This window comes from Cavia porcellus, unplaced genomic scaffold (assembly GCF_034190915.1).
Source record: "Cavia porcellus strain 051 isolate PalLab524CR breed Dunkin Hartley unplaced genomic scaffold, mCavPor4.1 scaffold_25, whole genome shotgun sequence".
NCBI classification, from domain to species: Eukaryota; Metazoa; Chordata; class Mammalia; order Rodentia; family Caviidae; genus Cavia; species Cavia porcellus.
The window spans coordinates 12,556,268-12,584,257 of NW_026947508.1; the positions used below are offsets into that span (position 1 = coordinate 12,556,268).

The window sequence follows — 27,990 nt, forward strand, 5'->3', positions numbered from 1 at the left end:
ATGACTGACTGCTTGGTCCTCTTTCGCCGGGGGGAGCTAGAGCCAGTGGGAGGGGTGTCCTTGAGTAGCTGTAGCCCCAGCTCCCTTCCCAGCCCCTAGTTTATTCTGGAGGCTGCACCCCACGCCCACCCCATCACACCTTCCAAGGGACTGTCACGTCCCAGCCTTCCCAGAGCAAGGGACTGGGGCGTGGTGGGGGAGGTGGCTGGGGTAACTTGGGGTGTGGAGTGGAACAGAGAGGCAATTGTTGTGCAAGGAAGAAGTGTGGAGGCCAGAGACTCAGGTCTCTGGGGTGCAGAGCCTGGAGACCGGAGAGGGGTGTGGATGGCAGGCCAGAGCTGTGCAGTGCTGTCCAGAGGGCTGGAATCATGGCATCATCGAGGGCAGCAGCCACCACGCCCTGTCCCGGCCTTGCCCACCTCTGTCTTCTCCTCCCAGGAGGAGGCTGCTAAGATGGGACCCCGGCTCTGCTGGTGTTAATGCTGTGTAACCTTGGGCAAGTTGTGTACATTCTTGGGCCTTAGTCACTTCATCTGTAAAATGGGTCTAGCAGAGTGCTCAGGAAGGCTGCAGGGGCTGAGAGCAGTTTGCAGAAAAGACTCCTCATCTCAGGTGGTGCCTGCAGAGAGAGAGGTGGAGGAGCTTTCTTATTACGTAGTTATTTTCCTCCTTTAAATCTGTGCGCCGTGGATGTGGTTTATTTGGAAAATCAAGCTCCAGCCCTCGATAGTTTAGGTTCTGGATGGGCTGCTCTGAGGCAGAGGATCAGTATGGCCTCTCTCCTGCCTCGCCCACCTTGGGGCTTCTGGAGGGCACTGGCCAGGGCAGACAGGACAGAGGAGGCGTGGTCAGAGGCCCCTGCTGCTGGGCCAGAGACAGTGACAGCCAGGAAACCAGGGAAGTCTGTGTGTGCAGCTGGTGCGTCAGCTTGTCCACCTGTGTCCACACAAACACTGGCACAGTAACAAGGCGACTGCCATGTATATTTAATAGAGCTGCGCTCCTGCTGCTGGGAATCCGGGGAAGCCGCTCCACTCCGTGCCGGGCTCTGGAAACGGCTCCGTCTGGCTGCTGCTAATAACTGCCGGACCTGCTCCTGGGCTGGCCGGCTCCCCCTTGGCCTCGGCAGCCCCTGCCTGGCCAGCCAGGCTTGGAGAGCAGACTGGTGTGGCTCACACACTCTCTCATGATCTTGCGTGCGTGTGGACCAAGGGCAATGTCGCTGTACAATGCCTGGCCCTGAAGAAGGGCACCCAGCAGCAGCCTGGGCTGGAGACGGCCATGCAGGGACCCAGAGGTGCGCGGAGCTCAGTGCTCCAAAGCAGGAGGCCCCCAGCAGCCTGTGCTGGCTGGGGTGTGGCTATCATGGCTCAGACCCACAGTGAAGAGATCCTGCTTTGTCTAGAAATTCCCTTAGCTCCAGGAGCTTGTCCTGGCTCCTCCACCCCTGGAAGTAACGATAACAACATGCCTGGGGTGCTTGGTTGCACCAGGTAGGCATGGACTGAAGCCCTTCATGTGTATGAGCTCGTGTAACCCTCAAGCCGCCCTCTGAGGTGGGCACCATATCTCTACTTTACCGACGAGGAAACACAGCTGCACAGAGGTGAAGCAGTTCGAAAAGCAGTCAGGATTTGAGCACAGGCTTCCTGGCTCTCCGCCCTCCTGCCGGCTGTCTTGGTGGGAAGGAGGTGCAGGCTCCTTTTGGCTGCCCTGGCCCTAGATTTCTGTCCCCATCAGATGTCCCCATGGGGGCTCCCATTGTTTTATGAGCTGGCTTCTTTCACCAACACATCCTCCAGGCCAAGGGCTGGGCTTTGTCTTTGTTCCCCCATGACCAGCTCATCGAGGGCAGCAGTGGGTGCCCCGTGGTAGAGTTGTGGCTGCAGGCGGATGGGTTCACCAAGGGTCTCCGATTTCCAGGTCTTGGGTGTCAGGTGCCGGAGGGACAGACCTGAGTGGGATGTGGCATCAGGTCTGCAGGAGCTCAGAGTGCAGGGTGGAGAGAGACCCAGTGTGATGAGGCCTCAGACGTGGGCAGGCCCAGGCCAGCAGGAGCCTGGGGAGGAGAGACAAATACCCAGCCTGGAGGAGGCCAGGCGTGGGGAGCTCTACCCAGATCCCCCTGCTTGAGCAGCCAGGAGAGGTGCTGTGTGACGGACAAGGAGAAAGGAGGCCCGCATCGGGGTGGAAGCAAGTCCCGGGAGCCAGGGACGGCCCAGAGGTGATGGACAGCTTCCTGGGGAACAGGCCTCTGAGCTGGGGTGCTGCCCGGGTGCACTTGGTCCTGCCCGAGTCCCGTTCCCAGCTGGTCCCCACTGGCCGCCCTGACCTCGCTCGTGCCGTCCCCGTGGAGCCGGCACCTGTGGTCTGTCTCTGGGTTTTACTCCTGCCCACCAACTGCTTTTCAGCTCCTTGATCCCAGTGGAGGCACAATTGAGGCCTGATAAATAATAATGTCGCTCACCGGGGCCTGTGTCAACACCGCATCCCCTGTGTTCATTATCTAGATCGCCACCTTCAAAGTCTAATCCAGTCGTCTGGAGTTCATTTCAAGCGGTCGCCGGAGGGGGAAGCTGGCTGTGGGATGATTGTTGCATCTTAATTTAAAAAAACTTATTGGGGACAGGTTGACAGGAGGCCCACAGCGTGTAGGGTGCGCTCTGCCAAGCTGGGGAGGTTTCAGCACGGGACGGGGATACTTCCATGTGATGAGCCTGGGGCTTCTGCCCCCCAACCTCAGGACGGGGGTGGGGAGTGGTGGGGCTCGGGGGCTGTGCGTGTCGTAATGCGGTCAGCCTTGCAGTGCTGTGGAGAGATGGGCCGGGCCCATATGTGGGCTGGAAGCAGGCTGGCAGTCAGGACTTTTTCTCAGTCTGCAGTCCCGCTGGCCCCTTGGTGCCCGTGGAGGGCGCCATGCCCAGCAGCCCCTTTGCTCCCTGGTTCTGGAGCAGCGATGAGTGGGTGAGCTCCAGTGGCTCCTCCATCACTCAGGACCCAGCTTAGGCACCGGCCCCTGGTGAGGCCTCCCTGACCCACCACTGCAGCTGAGTCCCCTTCGCCCCAGTCGCAGTTTACCCCGTCACCCATCATTATGGCCATGTGAGCAGTGGTCCCTTTCTGAAAATATTCCCCATTTCACAGGATGGGTCTGAAAATATTCCCCATTTCACAGGATGTGCAGTCTGGGAAAATCCAAGCTGGGAGAGGGCTCGGAGCTCCTGGGCCCAGCTGGAGAGGTGTCCTGGAGAGAATAGTGCCAGGCAGGACCACAGGACGTGGAGCAGGCGAGCACACCCCGAGAAGATGGGAAGAGATGGGTGCAGGGTGTGGTTTCCAGGGTGGATCCCGCCGAGCAAGGTGGAGGGCACACCTGTGATTCCCACAGAGCCTGTCCCTGCCTGGCCATGGAACCCGATGGGGTGCGTGCGGTGCGTGTGGCAGGACAGCTGTGTCCCCTGCCGTGGCACCAGTCTGAGGAAAAACCTGTAGACTCCTCGACTCCTCACACGCCGCCGGGTCAGTCTGTGTGACTTCCCAAAGGATGTAGCTCTTACGGAGCTGCAGGTTGATGTTTTGGGGCTGACGGTGGACTGAAGCCAGCTGAGCTGTGCGGGGCAGGGCAGGTCCAGGCCTGGTTGGCTGTCACTGTCCTCCTGCAGCCTGATGGGGGAACAGGCCCAAGGCACAGAGCTGTGCAAATCAAAGGTGGGGTTAAGGCAGAGGGCAGCCCGCTTGCAGGGAAACGGCTGACTGGCGTCTCTCTCAGAGCAGTCACTGGAAACCTGCTTTTAATAAGCACTGGAGCCCGAAGGGGCTTCCCAAAGTGGATGCCATTGGCTACGGGGCTCCGTCCCACGCCGGCGCCTCCCACTGGCACTCCTGATGTTTTTTTGTCACTGAGCTCAGCAGAGAGCAAACTTCTCTGGGTTGCTGGACACTCCCGGCCCCTCGGCTTCCTCCTGCCCACTTCCTGGTCTTCCTGCCTTCACCCTTCCTTAATTTTCACGTTTAGTGCCCAAACTTAGTTTGCATGTATTAGCTGTTGTAAATCTATCACAACAGTGTGACACAGCATGAATAATGCATCGCCGGGCTGTATTAGTTTTCTGTCTCTCATCTTATTTATGACATGAAACGGGTGGGAATTTGCAAAAGTGAAATCCAGGCGCAAGGCTGCTTGGGTAATGACATGCAAATTGGCGTGAGGAGAAAAGCTTCACCTGCGTCCTGGCAGCGCCCAGGAGCTCCGTGTGGAAGTGCGTGTTTGTACCACCGGAGCCCGAGGGCTGTGGGTCATGTCATGCCGTGGAGTCAGTTGATGTTCAGTAGCTTTGTCCTAATTTTTAAAAAAGTGTCCGTGTTATGTCATGCTGTTATTTTCTTTAAATTAAAAGCTGGCAAGGAAAATGTGAGAAATTGATTTTTTAAAGATCATACAGACTTCCCAGGAGGCTCTGACAGGAAGAAGTTAAAAAGCTCTATGAATGGGTTTGCTGGTGCTTGCTTGTGATCCCGGCACTCTGGGAGGCTGAGGCAGTAGGATTTCAAGTTCCAGACCAACCTAGGCAACTAAGGGACTTAGCAAGACCATCTCAAAATACAAAGGGCTGTGAGTGTAGCTCAGCGCTAAGGCCCCGGTTCAGTCCCTGTTGTAGGAGTGTTTTCAAGCAGTGGAAAACACTGAGGTTAGATGTTCAGAAGAACTCTCCTTCAGAAAGCTTACGGGGAGTGGGAGGTGGGGAGGAGCTTGGGGATCCTGTGGCCTCTTCCCTGGGAAGCATCAGAGAGCCAGGAAGTCATCCAGCGTGGGGTGGCGAAGCTGGGAGTCAGGTCTTCAGAGCCTGACTCAAGGGAATCTGGGGTGAGGGCCGGCTAAGGGGCAGGGCTCTGGGCCCCTCTCCTCACCTGTAGAAGCGCAGATCTTTCCGGGTCCGGTACTCAGTCCCCCCTCCCACCACTTGTGAGTTAGGCTGATAAGATTTCACGGTTTTTTAAAAAAGCAGTTTGAAGCTGTTGGATAGGGACAGAAACTGGAGGAGAAAAGGCAGTCAGAGGGAGAAGGGTCATCTGTAACCCAGTAGCTGGGCCAGCGGCAGGTGGGGGTCTACTGGGGCCTGGCTGGCTTCTGATTGCCTCAGTTTCCCTAAGTGTAAAAACAGGCAGCATCGTGGAACTCACCCAGCACTGAGCTGCTCCAGGTGCAGGGCCGGGCCTGGCGTGAGAAGCACAGAGCCAGTCAGCCTTGCTTCATCGTGGTCACCAGACTTGCTCAAGGCGTGGGCAGGGGTGCAGGGGTGTGGCCAGGGTCTCCCGGTGCTTCCAATTCCAGAGCCCTCGCCTGGCGCTGTATTCTGTGTCCCGTCTGTGTCTCCTAGAAGTGTGGCCGTCCCCACCCTCCTGTGAGGAACAGCAGATGACGGTAAACAGGAACAGCGTCTTGTTCTCTGGGTCCCGCTGGGCCGAGCGCTTCTCTCTCCTTTGCTTTCTCTCCCTCCACCGTCCCTCTCTCCGTGCCAGCTCTTCCCTCTGCTGCCTCTGAGCCTCCTGGTGCTCCCAGAGGAGATGCGTGGGCTCTTGCCTTCCAGGTCCTGCAGGTGGGCTCCCCTGTGTGGGACTCAGAAGCAGACCAAGCAGCGGAGTCTCCTGCCCCCAGGACAGAGCTCCCCTCACATCTGACTCTGCTCACAACCTCCCGGCTGCCTGGGCCCACACTCAAAGCTGTCCCAGCCTGCACTGGGTCCCTGTCTCACCAGGTTCTCCTGTCCTGCAGGCTCTTCCCAGCCACCTCTGGGCCTGGGCCTTCAACCCCTGCTGCCCTACGGCAGACTCTGCTCTCATCCTCAGATTCGACTTGACTGCCTCCCTGCAAGCTGGCTGCTTCTTTTCTGGCTCCTCTGGCCCCAGCTCCCTTCCACTGGGCCACCAGACTGGTCAGACGTGGGCATCGAGCATCTCTCCTGCCTGGGGTGTCCCTGGGGCCTGGTGGGCATGGATGCCTGTGAGATGGGAGGAGAGAAAGGGACAAGCCAGACCTGTCCTCAGTGGTGACTGGGAAATCACTTCCCAGTGGCCGGTGAGCCAATATTTATTAAACTCCTGCTGTGTATGAGGTTCGTCTTGGAGCCTGGTTTAGTTTGGGTGCTTTCCTGTCTAGAAGTTACACGCATTCAGAGGAGCATTTCCAGTCCCTCCCTTACATGCTCACATGGTCTTTCTCTTGTCGCAGTCTCTGTGTCTGTTGGAGCATGCATCCCTCTCGCTCTCCTGGGACAGACTGGCTATGTCCTCTCTCTTTCCGCTACTTTCTGTCTTGTTCTGTCCCCGTGTGACTCTGCATTGGTCTCGTTTCTGCAGGTGCCCACCCTGCACCCCTTGATTCCCCTTGGCTTTTCCTGCTCATCTGGCTTATGGGTGGGCAGGGTCCCTCTCGAGCAGTGACGAGGTGAGGAAGCAATCACAGGCCCCAGGAGTGGCACCCAGCTCTGCCTCTCCCCGCACAGATCACACCCCACCGGGCTTCCATGTCCTCATCCCTCCTCTTGGGGCTCACAGAGACCCTGAGGCGAGTGGTGATGGGGCGTACAGCTGGGGTGCACACGGCTGCCTGTCCCCTCACTTCTCATGTGGCCCTCAGGTGCTGGCTCAGGGACAGGCTCTGGGCAGCCCTCACCAGCTCAGCCCTGGCGCTTACTGCAGGCAGGGCGCACAGCAAAGGCGCCTGCTGGCCCCGGGTGGCCGGCGGCCCAGCCCTCCCTCCAGGGGTGTCCAATACCAGAGTGGAAACGCTAGGCTGGCTCTTGTAATTGAAGAAAACAAAGGAAATTAAATAGAACTAATGGGGAGAATACCAATAGCCCATACCGTGAAATTCTTTTCATTTTCCAGTCCCTTCCGAGGAGCCGATGTCCTGGTGGGTTTCAGTTTGGTTCTGATTTTAAAGGCAAACAGTCAGTGCAGTCAGGACAGCATGGCCTTCTCTGCAGTGGCGTTTTCTGTATGCCTCAGGTGGCCTGGGAGGACCACCTACGATGTCCATCACCACCTTCTAGTGGGCTTAACACGAGCAAGCCTTGGCCCTACCGTTTCTGGGTGTGGAGGACGAAGGTGGTTTACAGAATCTTTTGAGATGTCAAAAATCACTCAATACTTTTTTTTTTTCTGTAAAGTGTACGAAAGATACCAAGTTTTGCACAAAACAGACTGTTAAGGGAGAGTTGGGGACTGGCATCAATCGTAGAGCTGGCAAGATGTGTGTCCTTTCTTCCTTCCAGGGTGCCCACGGTGGCTCCAAGGTAGGAGTCTGGCATCTGTGGGGTCACCTGTTAGACAAAAGTGGCCTCCTTCCCACTTCACAGATGTGTGCACTGAGCCTCAAGCTTGCTGGTAAGAGATGGGAGGGGATGGCACATCGTAAGCCTCCCTGAAAACGGACACTGGCTTTTGGCTCATGAGCCCTCGGCCTTGGCCAAGTCAGACAAGGCAAGAGCGACAAGGTGTCCATCGGTGGCTTGGAGGCAGAATGTGAGCATTGATGTCCCATGAGGATGACCAGCCGTCCTCGTTTGCCCTTCTGCACATCCAGTGCGGCAGCCTGGACAGGCCTGGGCAGCTGGGACACCCCAGGCTGGAATCTGGCTTTCCTTCATTTCCTGCGACTTTGTGAAGGTCAATTAGCTCCTGATTTTTGCTTTCTCGGCTGTGCCATGACGGTACGAGTGAGCTCGGCGGAGGTAAAGAGGGCCTTGGGCTGACTGGATAAGGTCTGCTTGTTTGCCCAGTGCTGCAGCCTGGGGTGGGGCATGAGCCCTGGTCTCAGCCCAACCCGTCCTCTTGCTGGCCGAGTGGCCCTCGCTGCTCCTTGAAGCTTTGGTGTCATCTACTTTGGAAGAGGATGAGACAGTGGCAGCCACCTCGCAGGTGGCTGCGGGGATCAGAGGGAGGCAGTGTTGGTGAGGTGCAGGCCAGTGCTCTGCAGGTGACCCTGGGGCCTGTGACCAGGCCTCCTGGAGCCAGCTCACGGGTGACAGGAGACTCTTTACACTCAGCCCTAATTGCATGCTGGGCTGTGAGTTTCCTGGGAGTCTGTAGGAGACAGCAGGGTCCGCAGGAGAGGCTCATGCCCCGTGCAGCCCCTTCCTGGGCCCTGGGCTCCTTCCACCCCTCTCCAGGCTGCTCTCTTTCCTTTCAGAATCTGGCAGAAGGTGCAGTGTGTGCCAGCTGCCCAGCCGCCTTGGGAGAGCTCCCGGTGCCCCAGAGCCGAGGCCCTGTGCTGTTCCTGGTCCTTGGCACCGTCGTCTCCGCTGAAATGACTTTGAGTGCTGAGCTGCTCGCCCTGGGAATTTATGGGAAGGGAACGCAGAAGCGTCACCTGGAGGGACATAAATAATGCAGGACGGGAGGTTGGACTGTGTCAGCACCTCGGAGCAGGATCGCTCACCTGGAACCCTCAGAAAGTGCAGGATGGGGTGCTGTGGGTGGGGGTCCCACACTCCCCACCATCCTGACCCCACCAGGCCTGCACAGCCAGCGTGCCGCGTGCTGTGCTCCGGCCGGTCCTCACAGCCCCTGACAAAGCAGCTTCTTTTTCTGTCCCTGATTCCAGTTGAAATTGGAGACTGAGTCACGGGGCTGAGAGGAGCTGGGCCCTGGCCTCTGCCTGCCAGCTTTGGGTTTTCTTTTTAAATACCTTTGCCTATTGCCCCACAACTTCATAAAATCCATCCCTCATCCCAAGTCGTCACAAAGGCATACGCATCCAGGTTGTAACACCGATGCTGAGATTATCTACATTCTGCCCCAAGGCCCATTTCCCCAGTTATCCCCAAAGTACCTGCCAGAGCTGCTCGGTCTGCACCCGGGCCAGGATCGCATGCTGTTTGTCTCGTTGGCCTCCTTCTACCTGGAATAATCCCTCTCCCACGCTGTAATACTGACTCCTTTTGAGAAACCCAGGCCAGTGTCTTAGGGAATTGTGCTCCTGTTTCCCCCGACCCCTCGGGGTTGGGTCTGGTTCGTGGCGTCACGGCTCACTGTCACCTGAGGAAGGCGGGTCTGCTGGTCTCCCTGGGGAAGGCGCTGTGTTCCCTGTGCAGTCCCTGCGTCACCTGCTGCTGCTCTTGGACCTGTGGAAGTGTCCTGTCTCGCAGCAGGCCCCCGCGGGGGATTCGGCCACTTCCCATGATCTTTGGTGGTTGCAGATTTACAGTGGCCTCATCCTGCGGCCCGTCTCATTTACAGGTGTCACTGGTTGAGGCTTCCCTGTCTCTAGTCCACCTGTATCCCCTTTGCGTTCCTACAAAACCCTGGATTCTTTATAAAACTCAGTGGCTCTAGACCCCAGGATTCCCAGCAGTATTTTTGACAGCTCAGTTGGCCTAGAATTTGGCCATCGGGCCCCTCCATGGTGGCTCCCGGGCCCTTTGAATGTCCTGTCATTGTTGGCTTTGCTTTTTGGTGTTTGGGGAAGTTCTAGGCTCTACACCTGCTCTCTGAGCCCCAATCTGCTATTTCTCTGGGTGCTCTGGACAGCATCCCCTTATGGGGACTAAAATTGAGACCTGAGGGTGCTCCTGCCACGGGTCCTTGTCGCCTCCAGGCTCTTCCAGGGGACAGAATGGGGCAGTCCTCAAGTTGATGCTCATCGTCATCATTTGACTCTGAGACCCCAACACTGCTCCCTAACCTCTCCCTCTCTCATCCCCCTCAACTCTTGGCCATCAATGCAAACGCTGGCTCTCAGCGGCACCCGCCTGTCCTGGTCACACCACATAATACCAGAATCACGTTGCCCCAGGCCTGTCAGGGCAGATCTAGGGTCTGCTCACAGATCTCTGCATGCTTAAGCAGGGACTGGTGCCTGTGGCCACCACGCTGTGGGCGTGGCTGGATTCGAGCAGCTTGATTTACCAACATGGTAGCCAGCTGGATGTCATTGTAAGGGCCTTGTCTGTCCAGCTGGGCTGATACAGAATCCTAACAGGCAGTTCCTGAGGTGGGGCAGGGTGAAGTCTTCCCTGTGGATCCCAGGGAGGAGGGCAGGAAGCACTGGGCTTTCCAGACCCTGAGGTGACTGAGCTGGTGGCAGGTGGGGGCAAGAGGCCTTCTTCAGACTGGGGAGGGAAGAGGCTTGCTGGAGGGTCGGGCGGCCTCGCTCCTGGGCCTGGAGACAGACTCCTTGTGCCTCTGGAGAAATGAGCCTGGGTTTCTGCTGCCGACTTCTCTTTTAATTAGGTTCCGACAGCAGTGCATGGGGCGGGCTGGCTGTGGTCTTGAGTCTGGCTCCAGTTTACTGGGCTTTTTCTAAGGTGGGAAAAGCTCCCGACCTCTCTGCAGGGGCTGGGTGCACAAGAGGCCTCTCTGTTGCTGTGTGTGTGTGTGTGTGTGTGTGTGTGTGTGTGTGTTGGTGCATCTGCGGGCAAGGGCAGAACACCGCCCCTTGGAAAAGTGTGCAGAAAGCATGCTGAGTGTCCCCCGCCATGCTTCATCTGTTGTCCAGCTGTATACTGACCACAAGAGCCCAGAGTGTCCCCTCAGCGTGGGGCTGATGCTGACTTCCCAGCAAGGCCTCCAGGAGCTTTCCTGTCACCTCCTGGGCCCTGCTGCAGCCTGGCTGGGGACGCAGCAGCACCTCTGGTTTCCTTGAGTGTGAGCCCCAGTGCGAGGTAGGAGACCTTCCAACCGTCCTCTGTGCTTGCCCAGCCTGATGGGGACCCCGTCCTTGTGACCTCTGAGCAGCGCGGTGTGAAAGAGAGACAGGTGACCTTCGGTGTCCCACCCTGGGAGCTCAGCCTCTTGCCACATACTTGTCATACTGTACCTCTATTTTTTTGTTTGTTGGTGCTGGGATCGAACTCTCAACATCGCACTTTCCAGGCAAGTGCTTGAGCTGCTGAACTAAATCCCCAGCTCCCAATACCATACTTCTTTGAAAGTAGACACAGTTACCAGCTTCACACCCTGCAGCACATAAACAGAATCTAAACTTTACCACACACTGCAGGCAGCCTGGTGGGATGTGGTGTCTGCCAACCCCGGTGTTACCACTGTGATCCCCTAGCTTCTCTGATTCTCATTCCTGCCTCAGGGCCTTTGCACTTGCTGTTTCCTCTCCCTGAAAGGCTCACTCTCTTCTTCCAGTCATCCCGGGGCTTTATCCTTTAGGTCAGAAAGACTTTCCCTGACCACCCAATTTTAGTGGCCTCCAGTATTTTTCTGTCTGATGATTATCGCTACTTGGAGGAATTCTTATTTATTTTAATTGTCTTCTGCAGGGAATATTTGGGTCCCAAACTTTTCTTGTCCCCTTGTGCTGCATTGCCGGCCCATAGACCCATGCCAGCACATAGTGGGTGCTTAAGAACATCTGCTGAAAGAATGAGCCCCCTGGGCACTGGTCCCGCGGCATGCCATCTGCAACAGGGCTCCTCAGGACAGTTTCCACATACCAATGAGGAAACTGAGGCTCAGGCCTCGGAAGCTGTGGAGCAAATGAGATTTAATAGCAGGTCTGACTCCAACATTTGCCCCTCCCCTCCCCTCCCCCTTCCCTCCCCCTTCTCTTCCCTCCCCTCCCCATCTCCCCTCCCCTCCCCTCCCCCTTCCCTCCCCCTTCCCTCCCCTCTCCCTCCCCTCCCCTCCCCTCCCTTCCCCTCCCCTCCCCTCCCCCTGCTCCTTCTCCTCCTCCGGCTCTTCCTCCTCCTCCTCTGACTTGGACGCATTTCCTTCTCACCTGTGACCTCGGTGTCCACATTTCCCGAGTTCACTGAGGGCTTCTGTAAATATGACTTAAAGAGACGCAGCTGGCCCGAAGAGGTGGGGTCACACCTGTGCCCTGAGGCTGGGTTTTAGGGCACCCTGGAGTCCTCTAGAGAAGTCACAGCTGCAGGTTGGAGATGGCATCCAGACATCTACCCATGCGGTGTCTGGCAGCGTGCCCCGTGCCACACAGGGTGCTGAAGGCTCTGTCTTGACCTTGGAGCTCGGGGCAGGGGACAGTGGAGCCGAGCCACACGGTGCAGGTGTCCCTGCGCTCACAGCAGTGGACGCCGTTCAGCAGGATGCGGCTGGCCTAGGAGCGGGTGCGGCAGGCTTCATAGGGCAGGGCCATTGGGGCATTAGATGTGGAAGGTGACAGGTGATGCGTGTGTGGACAGGGCATTGGGAGGGCCACCAGATGGGGCGTCCGGAGCGTGCAGGAAAGGTCAGGGTTGGGGCGAGGAGGGTCTTGGATGCTGAGTTGAGAGTCTGAGCTTCCTCCTCGGCGGGTGGGAAACCTGAGCGTTTGTATCTTCTCTTTAAAGAGGGAGGGGAAGTGCTTTGTTTTGAGATCCAAATGATGCCTATAAACAAACAACATACAGGAGAAAGCAGCCCGGAATGGCTTATCCTGGAAGGCCTTCTTCCCCTCCGGACCTGACCCAGCTTCCTGGAAGAGGCTCTCTCCCTGTTCTGTCTTCCCCCCGGGCCTCTCTTTCCCTGCTGCCTCTTGGCCAAGCTGCTTGGACTTCATTTATGGACTGCACTGTGCGAGAGAAGGGTTGGGCGCCCACCTGCAGCCTGCCCGCCCCAGTGTGTCTGCAGGTCGCTGTGGGCACATGGAGTCCTGCGCACAAACCGTGGCTTCTCTGCCTGCTCCATCTGTGAGCTGAGGCCAGGGGAGGGGTCCCCTCTCCCTGCCCTGGGGGGCTGCCATGTCCCTACCCTGGACTGGCCATGTCACTAGTATTTACACCTGGGGAATTGGCCACGCAGTGGCTCCCGTTTCTCTCCTCAGCTGGACATTTACCTCAGCCGTGCTGCAGCCCCTTCAGGCCTGTCTGTGCTCAGGCTGGGCAAATGCTGGTGGTGGGGGGCCTTGGGGAAGCCGCTGGCACCACCCCAACCCCCCCTTGTGTTTCCAGCAAAGCTTCGAGGCGCACCAGGACGAGGCGGTGAGCGTGACGCACATGGTGAAGGCAGGCAGCGGCGTGTGGATGGCCTTCTCCTCCGGCTCCTCCATCCGCCTGTTCCATACTGAGACCCTGGAGCACCTGCAGGAGATCAACATCGCCACCAGGACCACCTTCCTGCTGCCGGGTGAGACTGCGCGTCGTGGGCCCTGGGGGAGGGGGAGTGGGATTCACACCATCCGCCCTCCCGGAGCTCCCCTTCCTGTGTCCGTGTGTGCCCTGCCCTGTGACCCAGCAGCCTGGCTCGGAGGAAGTGGCTCACGGGAAGGAGCAGCCGGGCAGGGCCCCAGGTGGTCCGTGGTGGCCCACCACCCAGGTTGGCTTAAATCCCAAGCAGGGTGAGAGGAAGGGAAGAGGAGGCTGTAGGTGGCATCTGTCCCGAGAGGCCTTGCTAGGGAGGTCACGTGCCCCTCTTGGTTTGCAGGTCAGTGGGTTTGGAGGCCAGGGGAGCCCGGGGCTTTGGGGCAGCTGCTTGTGGCCTGCACTGCCGGCTGCAATGCCCTAGGTGAGAAGCAGCAGCTGGAGCTTGGCTGGCACTGCCACCGCCCTGCCCGGGCCTCCACAGAGTCGGCTCCCGGCCCCTGAATCTGCTGCTGAGGTGCAGGGGGTGTGCTTGGGGGGACATACCAGAGTGGGCAGACAGCCACCTCTGCCCCTGCTCACCCCAGCTGGCCTGAGAGCCACCCGCAGCTGGAGATCTAGCTGTCACCCTGTCTGCTTCCTCCTGGGCAGGCAAGGCTGCCCTTGGGTCTGCGCTGGTCCCCTTGTAGGATGGTCACTGACAGGATCCCCAAGATGCAATAACAACGTGGAGCCTGGCTGTGAACCCTAAGCTTTCTGGGCAGGACCCTGTTTCACCAGAACCCCTTTGGCAGCGATGGTCCCCATGTACAGATGTGGAAAACGAGGTTTGCGGGAGGAGGAGCCCCTGCTCTGTCCCTGCCACTGGGAGTCACTTCAGAGTCCCGCTGCTGTGTGTTACAGGAAAGGGCCCAGCTTGGGTGGCCTGCGTCTTGCTCAGCAGCCATGTGTGGTCTCGGGGTCTCTGTGAGGTGGGAGGTGGCTGCAGGGTTAGAGGCCACCAGGGCTGGGGAGGTGCCTGAGGAGGCTCAGTGTGACAGGCGCCAGGTGACACCCACTTCTCCACCATTCTCCCGGGGTGGAGAAGCCCAGAGGATCCTTGTTTGGAGGCTTCTTTGTTTTTTTAAAGCACCAGAGATTGAACCCAGCGCCTTACCCTGAGCTACATCCTCAGCCGTGCTTTTTCTCCCTTTAATTCTGAGACAGCCTCTCCCTAAGTGGCTGAGTTTCCCAGGCTAGATTTGAACTTGTGATCCTCCTGCCTCAGCTTCCCAGAGTACTGGGATTACAGACATGAGCTACCACTTCTGGCTAGGGGATCTTTTTTCTCTCTCCCGCCTCCTTTTCTTCCTCGTTAGTTTTGTTGTATTTCATGGAGTCAGGGACTCGCTTCATTCATTATCCAGGTTTCATCCATTTTAGCTGTAATAAAAATTTCTCCATATCACAAAAATATTTCCACATTTCCACTGATAGCTAAATTATTTCAAGATAATGGAACGACGGAAAATGGATCGTCTTATGGGCCTTTTAAATCCTCCGAATCTCCTGGTGTGTAGGGGTGGAGGGGCACGAGAGGGAGTGGAGTGTGCCCAGAGGATGGAGGAGCCTCTAGAGACCTTGCAGGTGACAGGAAATGTCGCCTGATGCGTGGGCTCAGCGTGCGTGTTCACAGCCACTGACTTGGTTGCTCCTTGCGGGCACCGGTAGCGTGATTGTTCTAAGGCCGGGTATATGGAGGCCAGGGAGCCTAAGGGGTCAGCCTGCCCCCGTCTCACTGCAGGGAAGGCCAGAGCCAGGAGGGGACCCACGGGTTCTTGTCACTATTCCCCTGCAGATTCACTGTGCAGCCTTGGGTGGTCAGCCTGCCTCTGCAGCTGGGCCTCAGTTTCCCCTTCTTTGCAATGAAGCGCTGAGATTTGAGTCAGAGCTTGACCAGGCTGAATCTGGGAGCCCAGAGCCTCCTCCAGAGTTCCTGTTGGAGCCCCAGCTCTGTCATTTTCTGGCTGTGGCCGGAAAATATCTGGACAGCAAATGTGGAGTGGAAGACATGAATGTCAGCGTCCAAGTGGACAGCTATCCTCACAGCCCATCCGGCAGGGCAGGTGAGGGTGTCGCTTGAGACAATGCAAGGACAGTATCTGGGTCACTAAACGGTGACATTACAGTCATCGGCATCAGCATCATTGTGACCCATCACGCTAGCCTGTCACCACGCTCTCCTACGGGGTCTCCTTGCCCATCCCTCAGAGCTCTGGCAATATCCGAGGTCAGCGCAGGCAGGAGTGACCCCTTCCCCTGGGCCAGGCCCTGAGGAGACCCGGATGGAGGCTGAGGTTCCTGGAGGGGGCCCTCCACTGCCCATGCCCAGGCCTGACTTCTCCCACTCAGCCGTGCTGGAGGCCTAGGTCCACCCAGGCTGTGAGAGGCTCCCTGACCCCCAAGAGAAGTCGAGGCAGGGCAGGGGCTGGAGGCTGAAGGGCAGCTTCAAATCCCGCCACGTGGTGGCCCACAGAAGATCAACAAAGCACCATTCTTAAATTCTTTATTAGAGATATTTTAAATAGGCTTTTAAGTATTTTTCTTCCCCGTACACCACCGAATGAAATAATTGCATAATTAGTAATAAATTTGCTCCTCTTCTAAGTGTGGGTTTTTTTTAAGGGCGTGTTAAAAATTTATCAGGATCCCTTCCCCCGACCCTTGCTTCCACTCGAGTATCCGACTGGTATTAATGCATTTTTTAACCTAAACTCCCTCCTCCTTTTAACTAGACAGGTCATTAATAAAATGTTCTCCGAGAGCCTGAGCTTTTTAAAGTTGTATATCTCCAGATAGATGGCTTGGGTGAGCTGCACACTGCTGCATTAAGTCTCTGTGATAAAATATTTATCCACCATTAGAATTTTTTTCCTCTCAGGCTGTTTGTGAAGTGCCTCGCTGGGGGAGGAGTGGGGCCGGGCAGCGGGCTGACGATGGAGTGGTTTCTCAGCCTGGCTCCATCTCTGCGCCCTCGCTCTCCTCTCTCCCGTTCACTTGCAGGGTTTCGGTTGCCTGGCAGGGCTGGGAGGTACGCGTGGGGCGTGGGGAGGAAGCTGTCTGTTGCTGGTCCCAAGGCCCCCAGCCAGCCCTGGAAAGAGGGGGCGGGGACTTCCGCGCCACTCCCCCTCCTGGCCTTGTTGTTTTTATGGGTTTCTGGCTCGTTAGAGGTTAGAACTGATTGTCAGACATCAGTGTTACATCCTTTAAGTTATAAACATTATACTAATAGTCCGCGTTTATTGATTGGGTGCTATGAGTTCAACTGTGCATGTACACGTATTTATGTATTTATGTAATACTTTTAATGATCATAAATTGGCCAAGCGATGTGCAGTATTATCGATTCAGGAGAGGGAGGAGTTCAAATTTACACAACTGGTAAAGGACGCTGACATTCATGTCTTCCACTTCACATTTGCTGTCCATCCATCCCATCCACCACAGGAGCCGTGATTAAGATGACGTGGAGAATTCCTTCTCTGTGGCCCCGTGGCTGCATCCCACTGCTCTGTGGCCATGTATCACCCATGGCCACTGGATAGGACAGTAGGGAGAGAACATTCCCAGCATTGCAGAGAATTCTAGAGCAGGGACTTTCATGGATCCAGCTGTGCCCCAGGTGGCATCTTCAGAGCTCAGGAGGTATGCAGGGTGTTCCTGGTGGACAGAGGGTGACAGGGTGGCACCCTGGCTTAGACAGTGCTGTGTGTAGCCCAGGAGGGTGGTGAATCATACCCTCCTCCTCCAAGACTGCCACCCCAGGGGAGCACATATCCCTGTCCCTGTGGACCTGATGTCATTTGCACTTCTACCCTGTGAACCTCAGTGTTCCCATCCGGGAACTAGGAACAGCACCACATCTTATAGCTGTCACAGCTGTTTCACGGCAGCTGGCAGATTGGAGCTGGTGTACGGGGGCTTTTGAACTGACCCGGAGTCTCAGGAAGCACAGTCCACAGGCCTGGGACTTTTTAGGGTGCAGCCCTGCCCAGGTTGTGTGGTCAGCCTTCGGGGATGCTGATGTGTGCCCAGGTTTGAGGACCGCTGCCAGCGCCTCATGGCATACACGCCCTGGCTTGTCACTACAATACATGGCCTGGATTTGAATTTCCTTTGCGGGAAGAAGGAAGCCTTCTCAGAGGGCTGGGATTGAGACAAGAGGGAGACAGCCCTTTGGAAAGGCAGGAGCCGGGGAGTCTGCAGGAGCTCGGGAGGACTGTGCCCACTGCTGGTGCCCCAGGAGGCTCCGTCCCTGTGCAGAGAGGCCTCCTGCCCACCCTCTTCCTCTCTGGGCTCTGGTCCCTTGGTCAGGACCAACAGCAGCAGCACGGCTGCAGATAGCTCCTGCTGGACGGGCTGTGTGCCAGGCTCTGGGGTAACAGTGTGGTATCCCTCAGCCCCTCTAACTCACAGGACAGCGTGCCGGAAGTCTCCCCTCCCCTTTCACGAGGGAGGAAGCCGTGACAGAGAGGTTTAGGACGGGCCTGGGTCACTCAGCTAGGAAGTGGCAGAGCCAGGATTCGAACCTTGCTCCTGGCCCTTCTGTGGTGTGGCCACCTATGCGTTCTCCCTGTAAGGAGCAACGGGACTGCATTGCCACCCCGTTCTTGGGGAGCCAGCATCAGGGAGGTCACTGGGAAAGGACCAATCCGGACTGACGTACGAACACACCACTCCTGGCACAAGGAGTCCTGCAGCCCAGGCAGTGCCCAGATGGGCACAGTGTCAGTCCGGGCCGGAGGCCGTGCTTTATGGAAGAGCCATACTCACTGCCAACTGGCATTTCTGACCCTGACTGTCCCCCCCCGCCCTCCCGCCATGTGCCAACCTTTGCCTTCCCTGGCCTCACAGCCCGGCCTGCCGGCCACGATCCTGGCATGGGCTGCTGGGAGCTCACATGTTGCCCCACTGTGTCTGTCCTCTAGGCCACCCATTTCACATAGGGGAAACTGAGGCTCGGCTAGGGGACCCAAGTCCACATCTCAGCTGGGTCTCAGATCTAAAGCATGGAACTGTCTAGCCTCAGGTTTCTCGTAGGAGAGGAGTCCAGGCAGGGCACCCCCCCACACCTCATGGTGATGCCCAGAGCCCATCGCTGTCCCCAGCGAGGAACCTGCTCATGTGACCTCCCTCTCTGCAGGCCAGAAGCACTTGTGTGTCACCAGCCTCCTGATCTGCCAGGGTCTGCTCTGGGTGGGCACTGACCAGGGTGTCATCGTCCTGCTGCCTGTGCCCCGGCTGGAGGGCATCCCCAAAATCACAGGTGAGGTTCTGGGACTGAGCCTGGCAGGGCCACAGGCTGGGCTTGCAGGGCTGGTGGGCGGCAGTGATTTGCAAGTTGCATTTTTACACTCCCTGCTGGGGTGGTGTGGGGTCCAGCCTCTGGCTTCCTCTCATCTGGGTGCTGCTTCAGGTGTCCCGGCCCTACTACCTCACACCTTATTCCTGAGTCTCAGTTTCCTAATCTGGAAAATGGGCACAAGAGTGCATAGACTGACCAGATGTCCTGCGGACTAGTTCAGATACTTGAGGATAGCAGAGTCTCCTCTGGGCCCCTTCTGTCCCCTCCCTTAGGCAGAAATGAAAATAACCTGGCCTGGCTCCTCATGAAGCCCATGTACAAATGTGTGTTCTACATTAGAGGAAGGTGTGCCCTGACCTGGGGTTCTGGGGCACTGGGAACCAGGACAAGGGTGAGGTCAGGGAGGACCTCTGACATTCAGATACGAGAGCCTGGGCCCCCGTGTTCCTCTGCCCCGAGAGGAGGACATGGGGTCTCCTCCAGCTACTGCCAGAGTGCAGGGGTGAGGAAGGGAACCAGCGCTGAGTGTGGCCCAGCCCAGCCAGGCCTCCAGCCCCTCTGCTACGGGGCCCCCTTCTCTAGGTTCCCAATGCCCTGTCTTCATGATTTTGTCTCCTGGGCCTGGGATGCAGGACAGAGAGCTGCCCTTGGGGTGCAGGGGTCTTGTGGGACAGTGATGGCCCAGGCTGCAGATGCCAGGGCCGGAGGGACAGGGAGATGGGGAGAGCAGCTCCCTGCCAGTGAGTCAGGCAGGACTCCTTGCTGCGAGGCTGGAGCTGGGCCTGGAGGAAGAGCTGCAGGAAATTTCACACTGGGTTTCCCCAGGTCTGTGTCAGGTCACTGCCTGCTGATGTTAGTAGCTCTGGCTCATGCAAAACCAGCCCGTGGGCCCCAGGGTAGGGCTAGCATCGACTGCGTTACCCCCTCCATGCCCACGTATAGCCCGGCCAAAAGGTTCCCTAGGAGAGATCCAGCGTTGCCCGCCTAATGCTCTGGCCTTGCCCCATTTCCCGCAGGTAAAGGCATGGTCTCCCTCAATGGCCACTGCGGGCCTGTGGCCTTCCTGGCTGTGGCAACCAGCATCCTGGCCCCCGACATCCTGCGCAGCGACCACGAGGAGGCGGAGGGACCGCGGGCCGAGGAGGACAAGCTGGACGGGCAGGCCCAGGAGCCGGCGCCCGTGCCTGACAGCCACGTGGGCCGGGAGCTGACCCGCAAGAAGGGAATCCTGCTGCAGTATCGCCTGCGCTCCACAGCCCACCTGCCCGGCCCGCTGCTGTCCATGAGGGAGCCCTCACCCGCCGACAGCTCGGCCCTGGAGCACAGCGAGGAGGACGGCTCCATCTACGAGATGGCCGACGATCCTGACGTCTGGGTGCGCAGCCGGCCCTGTGCCCGAGATGCCCACCGCAAAGAGATCTGCTCCGTGGCCATCATCTCCGGCGGGCAGGGCTACCGCAACTTCAGCAGTGGCCCGGGTGTCAGCGGGAGGCCGGCCCCATGTGGGGAGACAGACAGCACCCTCCTCATCTGGCAGGTGCCTTTGATGCTATAGCCCTGACCACCTGGAGGACGCAGCCGCAGCCATCCTCCTGCAGCCATGCCGGGCCCTGGTTCCAGCCCCACCAGGGAGCGCTGGGGGGAAGCGGCCCCGACCACCTGCACGGGGCTGTGCCACAGGCCTGGATTCTCCAGAAACTGCCTCGACAGAGCTGAGGATAACCTCATCTTTTTAGAGAAAAATTCAGTGTTTTAGTGCAGATTTTTAGGGTGTGGGGCGAGAGGACACATCTGGAGGAAAAGGCCTTTTTAAAAGCAAAAACCACAAAACCTCACAACTGCCTGGCGAGCCTGGTACCATGGGATGGGCCACACGGCCCTCCGGGAAGGGTGTGTGCGTGTGAGTGTCTGAGCGCGTGGGCTGGTGTGTGAATATATATAAATACGTATATATGGTGTATATTATATGTGTATAAATACAGTCTGTACATATTGGAGCTCTGGGAGATGCTGGAATAAAAGGCAAGTCATATGTTGGTACTTGGTCAAGGGTTTTTATCTTTTGAGCTGTGGTTGGGGGTGATGCAGAGAAAAGCTGTGGGTAGGGACAGGACATGGGGACAGGAGTGTCCCTGTTGCCAGCAGGAAGGTCGGAGGCCAGACACACAGCTGGGGCCTGTTCCGGAAATGGGCTCCAGAACGGTGCTGTCTAGTACGGTCCCTGGTAGCCACATGTGGCTGGTTAATTTCCCACTTAGTTAGAACTAAATCAGATTTAAAATTTGATCCCTCCCTTAGCTGTATTTTAGGCGTGACTTGAAGAGCCTCATGCGGTGAGCAGTGGCACATTGGACAACCCACACTGACCACTTCCATTGTGGCAGAAAGCTCTGCTCTCCTTGAGATGGGCTCTTAACTGCTTGTTGGAGTGTTTTGGGGAAAGGCTGGGGGGCCCCAGGTATAGATGGGCATGGAGGCTGGTCATGTGGCCTGGGTGTCTAATGATGCGGATCCGGGAGGGAAGAGATGCCGAAGGGCAGCTCAGCAGCTGGATGCCCTATGTAGGTTGTGGTCCAGGGAACACAGTCATTGCCATGGCGATGGGATGGGACAGGAAGGAGGCTGTCCTGAGGATCCTGCAGGAGCAGCCCAGGCTGTGGAGAGGGATGAGCGGGCGGGGCTGCTTCCCTCTTCCAGCTCAGCCCAAGCTAAGAGGTCTAGGGCTGCTCGGGGCTCAGTGGAGCCTGCCTTCCACTCCCACACTGAGACTGCGGCTCAGATATGACCCGTTTTCCCTGGGCCTCAGTTTCCCATCTTGTATCAAAGGAAGAACCATCCCAGGTCCTGCCCCCCTCTCACGGGAGAGGAGGGTCCTTTTGGAGTACAGTGGGTAAAGTGCCCCTGTCCATTCACAGTCCTCGGGTCATCTCGAATGGCCTCTCTCCTGATTGCATAAGCTAAATACTGCTGTAGACTTCCTGGGACGGTGACCAGCAGGTAGAGCCTGGACTCTGGGCTGGGCAGCCCGTGTTCAGGTCCAGCTTCACTGAAGACCCTCTGTGTGGTTCTGGAACTGTCCCATGGTCTCCTCATCTCTGAAACCATTGCAGGATTGCCTAGGATTCTAAGTCCATTGACAGCACCTCCCATGTCCTGCCAAGATTTGCTAAGAAGCTTCCCCACTGCCCTCTTTTTCCCCTAGTACTGGGGATGGAACCAGAGCTTCTGCACTGGGCTACAACCCCAGCCTTTCCCATTTTTACTAAAACAGGGTCTAGCTAAGGGGCTCAATTGATCAGGCGAGATTCGAACTTGTGACCCTCCTGCCTGTGCCTCCCTGAGGGGTCCTCTTTTGTATAGGAGCCAGCAGCTAAGAACTCAGCAGGTCTGTTAGATCCAGGGCCACAGCGTCTCTCAGAGTCTTTTCTGAAGGAAATGACTGACTCGGTTATTGTGGTGAAATTATTGTATCAGTCAGCAGCTCACCTCCCGTGCCTCTGACACAGAGCAGGGCGTGGGAGTGCGGTGGACGTGCCTGGCATGCAGGAGGAGACCTTGCTTTAGAATAAGCACGGGCGCTTTGGGGCCCCAGGGCGTTCCAGGTCGTGACCTCTCTCTGCCTAGCTGTTTTTGTCTGTCTCGTTTTGCCCACGGGGGACCCGAGGTTCTGGAGTAGGAGTAACTGGCTCAGGAAGCCTTGGGCCTGAAGTCCAGCTCGGGACTGAGGTCCATCTGCAGCCGAACTGTGCTCTTAAGGGCGAGTACTTGGCTTGCAGGGGCAACCTTGCCTTTTCCTCCCAGCTGTGCAATACCCAGCAAGAACAGGAACCTCTCTGTGCTGGCCAGGGGATAACGCAGTCCCTGCCGTGGGCTCTGGGTGTCAGTCATTGTGTACTGAACACCTGTCATGTGCCGGGACCTGGTAGGCATGGAGTGTGGTTAGTGACACAAATACCACACTGGTCCATCCACTGTCCCACCAGGTGGTGTTTTGTGATGACACAGAGAGGCCAGACAGGAAGTGACAGTGGCATAGGGTATCAGGTGGCGCCTGAGGGTGGCACTTGAGCAAAGACCTGAGGAAGGAGCAGAGAGAGGACAGGGAGCATTCTGGGCAAGCGGGAAGTACAAGGAGGAGGCTGTGCTGGGGCGTGGGAGGCACCCGCCTTTGCTTGGTGAAGTGGAGGTCTCTGGAGGCTTGTGAACAGAAGAGCAACCATCTGTTGTCTTTGGCTCAGTGGAGAATGAGCCACAGGGGGTGGGGGAGAAGGTGGGACCAGGAGGGGCTGTGCAAGGATCTGGGGGCAGACAGGCCCAGGCTGGGCACATGGGATGGCTTCAGCCACCAGCCCGGATGGGCTCAGCAGGGAGCAGCTTCGGGGAGATGCCCTGTGCAGGGACGGACACAGAAGGCTGAGGAGCCATGGCCCAGCGGGTTTGTGTCACTGCAGCAGAGCTGGGTGATTTGTAAAGAAGAGGAGTGTATTCAGCTCCTGGTTCTGGAGGTCCCCACCTCGTGAGGTCTCACTGCCTCAGCCCCTCCACACTGGTGGCCCAGCTCAGTGCATGGGGACAAACTGCATCCAAGCCCCAGCACAGGGGCGGGAGCTGGGATCTGGTGTGGGTGAGAGCCCAGGAGCCACGGAGAGCGTTTGAGGACCGCTACCCAGTGCTGAGTGACACAAAGCCCAGGCCCACTGTGCGTTTAGCCACCTGCAGGTCATGGGTCACCTTGCTGAGGGGCATTTGGCAGAGTGGCAGGGATAGATAGGCCCGCAGGAGTTCTGGGAAGAGGAGCAGCAGGGGCCTGGTGTCCTTGGGGGTTAGTGGCCAGGGAAGGAGGGGCTGGGACAGAGCAGCAGCTACGGAGACAATAGCTCAGAGGGCCCAGAGCTGATCCATCTGCGTGCCTGTGTCCCTCGTCCTTGCCAGAGAGGGACAAGCACCGTCTCTCCAGCCTGAGTCAACAGGGACTGCAGAGCAGCCTTCTGGCAGCAGGTCCCCTGGCCACTGACCCCTTCCTCCAGCTCCCCATCCTGTCCCTCGGAGGAAGAGAAGAGCTGGGTCCTTGGCCCCCTGACCTTAGACGGGGGACTCCGGAGGTGTAGGAGGCTGAGTCCACTTGATGGCATCCTGGTGACCTGGCCTTGGAGCTCAGGTGTCCCTTAGGATTAGGGAGCTTCTGTCCCTGTGGGGAGAGCATTTTCTAGGCCCATGGGAGCCTCCGTGCTCAGCAGCCCAGCTCTGTGCTTGCTTGGTGACAGGAAGCCCCTGGGACTGAGGTTTCCCAGAAGCTGGTCTCGAGACAAGGGTTTTGATTTAAGTCACTTCTTAGGGGGCCAGGAACGCATCAGGGCTGGGGAGGCTGCCAGGGCAGGGGTGCTGTTGGGCAGCGGGGCCCTGGGTTCAGTGAGTGTGGGATGCCCTGGGCAGCGGCATGGAGCTGCCTTTGGCCACCAGGCGAGGAAGCCCATGTTTGTCTGCCAGCTCAAGTGTCCCTGGCCAAGGCTGTGTATAGGTACATTATTTCCTGATGGGTGATGGCTTTTTGTCTTTGCAGTGCTGGGATTTAACTCCAGGACTTCTGCACTGGACTACACCTGCAGCCTTCTTTATTTTTAATTTTGAGACAGAATCTTATTAAGTTTCTAAATTGCCCAGGCTGGTCTAAGACTTGCAGTCCTCCTGCCTCAACCTACCAGAGAGCTGGGATTACAGATTATTATTTCACAATTTTTTTCTTCTCCAACAAGGCCTTCAGGAGGACAGTCTTGCTGTGGACCCCAAAACATCCTCTTTGGAACTCAAAGTGATTGTTTGTTCTGGGCTGGCTTCCGCTGCTCAGTCCACTTGGGCTGTTGTAGCAAGTACTGAGGGCTGGTGGCTTAAACTGCATTTATCTCTCCAAGTTCTGCCAGCCAGAAGTCCAAAGTCCTGGTGCTCGTAAACTCAGCAAATTGTGGCCTATAGGTGGCTACCCCCACCATGTCCCATCTGTCTCTCTCCCTTTTTTTATGAGGTCCTGCCTCCAATGTCACATCAGCAGTGTGAGCATCTACACAGGAATCAAGGGGACACAGAGCTCAGATTCTGACACCCACTCCTGCACACACGCACGTGCACACACACAGTGTGTGTGCTAAATCATGTTGCTTCAGTGGTTGAGGACTACTGATATACCAGCATCATGATTTACTGAGGATAAAAATACACGTCTTGGGAGGCTGAGGCAGGAGAATCGCTTAGAGTTCAAAGCAACCTAGACTACATAGTGAGTTCAAGGCCAGCCTGGACTACATAGTGAGACCTGTCTCTAAAACTAAAAAACTAAACAAATAAATACAATAAAAAAATACACCTGGGGTTTAGCTCTCAGCCAAAATGTCCCCACTACACAACCAAGCACCCTGCCTTGCCCTGAGCACAGGCCACAGCCACTAGGGACAACAGCTTGATCCTGTCCTCAGGGAATACATTCCAGAGGATGGACCGAGGAGGGATTCCGGGAAATAGGGAGGTGATGGCAGCAGGTTCCTGCAGCGAGGCTGGAATCATGTCTTGAATACGCGTGGCCTTAGTGGTCACCTCCTGCCTGGGAAGTCTGCAGCTGCACGGCCAGCAGTGAGGCTTCCCTGCAGTGGGCTGAGAGCACTCCCAGGGCCAGTGTTAGCCGTAACTGTCCAGGTCCTGTGGTGACTCCTGGGAGCCCCATTCTAGTTCCTGGATGCACCAGGAGGGAGGCAGGGTGGCGAGAAGTCCAGGGGTGCAGTGACTTGCTGGGGACCCATGGCTTGGGGTTGAGGAGCGAGCACTGAGCTGGCCGCCTGGGGACATCCAGTCTGGGAGGGGCGGGAGCTGGGACCATGTTTTGAGCAGGGCCAGGTTCTTGGGGAACTGGATCTCCTGCCACCAACATGCTCTGTGTGACCCCTGGTTCGCCCCCAGTCCCGGGAAATCTCAGTAGACACAGATTGGAATCACGGAGCTCCCCGCTGTCCCTGGTGCCTTCTTCGTTCTCCGACTCCAAAGCAGGTGCCTGGCTGGTCATGGGGGTGATGCTGGGGATGTGGGTGTCACTCAAGGGCGAGGTCTGAGCTTGGCTCCCGCAGCACCCCCAGTCTGAGGGGGAGACCGAGCCGCTGATCTGCAATACTTCCTGTCGTAAGGGGCGCTGTCCTGGTCCTCAGGGTGGAGGAGACCAGTGTGAGGGCAGAGATTTACCCCTGACTTCAGAGGCTTCTGCAGTGCCCCCCCCCCGGGGTGGGGGTGATATGCAGCTGAATCCCCGGTCCTTGGGGTGCAGCTCCAGTCTCAGGGGGAGATGGGGCCCTTGGCCGTGAAAAAGCCCGCACAATGAGACATGCAACAGAAACCTCAGCCGCGTGGACCTAATTGCTGCATCGGCAGCTGCTCCAAGTCCTCATTCACACTCTCCCGGGAAGTGGCAAGGGGTGAGGACAGGCAAATTGGAGAAAATTAGTATAATTACCTGAGCTGGTCCTGTCAGCTCTGCAAACCAACAGAAGCCTCGAGCCTCCTGGAGGAGCCCGGAGGAGCGTGGTCATGGTGGCTCCCTCTGCGGTGGCCCTTGAAGCCCTGGGGGACGGGTTCTAGCTCTGTCGCCTGTCTGCTGTGTGCCCCACAGGCTCCTGGACCTCTTTGACGTCAAGACCTTCTCAGTACCAGTCCAGGTGTGCTGAGTCCTTTTATTCTTTTCATTCATTCATTCATTCATTCTTTCTCTTTCTTTCTCCTGGGACAAGGTCTCACTCCGTAGTGCAGGCTGGACTTGAACCTGCTTATGTAGCCCAAGCTGGCCTTGAACTCACAGTGACCCTCTTGCCTCAGCCTCCCGAGGGCTGGGACTACAGGCGAGCACTGGCTCTGAGTCCTTTTTCAATCCGGACCCCATGCTAAGTGCCTGAGACCCTTGATGCTGTGACCATCACTGCTGTCCAGAAGGAGGCTCCCTGATTGCCCCCATTTTACTGACGAAACCAAGGTCAGGGAGGTGGTCGCTTACCAGGGTCACATAGCATGGCTGAGGGCCCAGCACTGCATACTCAGGGCCCAGACCCTGCACTCTGCACTGCCCACGGCCACCAGACAAAGCCCATTTCACAGCCCCACCGTGTTCACTCAGCTGTCCAAGGACCCCGGGTGAGAACAGGTGCCCAGGTGCCAACACCAGGTGTGGCCTGCTTGCAAACCCTCACCTTCATCCTCTTCCAGAGACATCCGCGGTGACCCCGTGAACTGGATTTTCATGGAAAACAGAGCAAGTCCTAGCCCACAGTGGTCCCTCACGGGTCAGGAAGAGAATGTGGCTCTGAGGCTCTCTCCTGGTGCTTTGCCCTCCCTGGCCTCAGTTTCCCCCTCTGTAAGATGGTGCTAACAGTGCTGATCCAAGGCCACCGCCAGGATTATAGCAGGTGATAGGTACACAGTGCTCAGCACAGGGCCTGGCAAGGGGTGGGCTGGATCTGTGCTATTTCAGGTATGATCATTTCAATAATCCCCGTGACCTGTGGTGAGCACGAGGTATAGACGGGTGGGGCCAGTGTGGTGGGTGGGATGAGCTGGAGGCTGGCAAGCATCTTCTTCTTCAAGGATCCTTCTGGAAGGCCAGGAGCCCTGAGCTTCCAAGGAGTGGTGCATCTCTGTGGGCCAGACTCTGCCATCGAAGGCAGGGCTCTGGGGCTCTTGGCTCAGGGACTAGAGGCTGTGACCCAGGGTGACCAGGGATCTCTCTGCCCCATTCCAGGTGTCATGAGTTCTTCTGGGCCTGAGCCCAACTCTGACAGTGAGACTGTCTCCTTCTCCTGTTATTTCTGCTCAATTAGGTGACAAGGCTTTTTTCTTTGGCAAATTCAGGGACATGCATTTATAGACTGCTTTGCATAAATCAGGGCCTCATTTGCATCCATTTGCATATTTCTCTGGATGTGAGCTTCAAGAGGCCCAAACTCAATGTGTATAAAATGAAGTCAAAGTGTTGAGTTCCTGAGAGCTGGCTGATCCCTGCAGGCAGAGGGGAAGAGGCCCAGGGGACATGGTTAGGCCTGAGCCCACTTTCCCCCGGGACTCGGGTTGGGAAAAAGCACGCTAAGAAGCTAGGAAAGCTGAGATGAATTCCCCAACTGTGCCATGGTGACCTTGGCAAGCCATGTGGGTGGTGGCAAGAGCTTGAACAGGCCTGACTATTCTGCAGCTGCCCTGTGTCGGGGTGCCTGTCGGTTCAGTCCCTCAAGGACAAAAGAGGTGCCCCTAGACAGCGCCACCTAGAGGTGAGAGAACGGAGGTGAAGGGAGCCAAAGCAGTCGAACCAAGGCCACAGGGCTGGTCTGACACAGGTGCATTTGTTCCAAAGACTTCTGCCTTGCTTAAGGAGGGTGAGGGATCCCCCTTCTAGCAGCTGCACCTGCTATGGGAGCCATGGCCCCTGCATCCTCCTCTCTCCCAGGGAAAGGCCTCCCCCTCCTCCTGGCCTTTGTGGCCCTTGATTGGCTCGGGTGCAGGAAGGGCAGCAGTGCCACACCTTCCTGTGCCTTCAGGTTTCCATGGCAATGAGGGCACAGCCCAGTGTCAGTCACAAGCAGTTGTAGCCAGAGTGTT

General features: G+C 57.3%; 1 protein-coding gene across 5 annotated transcripts in view; it reads left to right on the forward strand.

Moving 5' to 3' along the window:
• Arhgef10l (Rho guanine nucleotide exchange factor 10 like) overlaps positions 1-20,415 on the forward strand; it is a 125,067-nt gene extending 104,652 nt beyond the window's left edge. For 4 of the 5 annotated variants that reach the window (XM_023565737.2, XM_063235609.1, XM_063235610.1 and 1 more), the window contains 3 exons: positions 12,903-13,077; positions 18,214-18,336; positions 19,392-20,415. In XM_023565737.2, coding sequence (XP_023421505.2) covers positions 12,903-13,077; positions 18,214-18,336; positions 19,392-19,930 — 837 coding nt within the window. In that variant the 3' untranslated portion in view covers positions 19,931-20,415. Of the gene's footprint in view, positions 1-8,191; positions 8,955-12,902; positions 13,078-18,213; positions 18,337-19,391 lie in introns of those variants that run through there. The other variant, XM_063235611.1, reaches the window with a different exon arrangement.
• Positions 20,416-27,990: the final 7,575 nt, after the last annotated feature.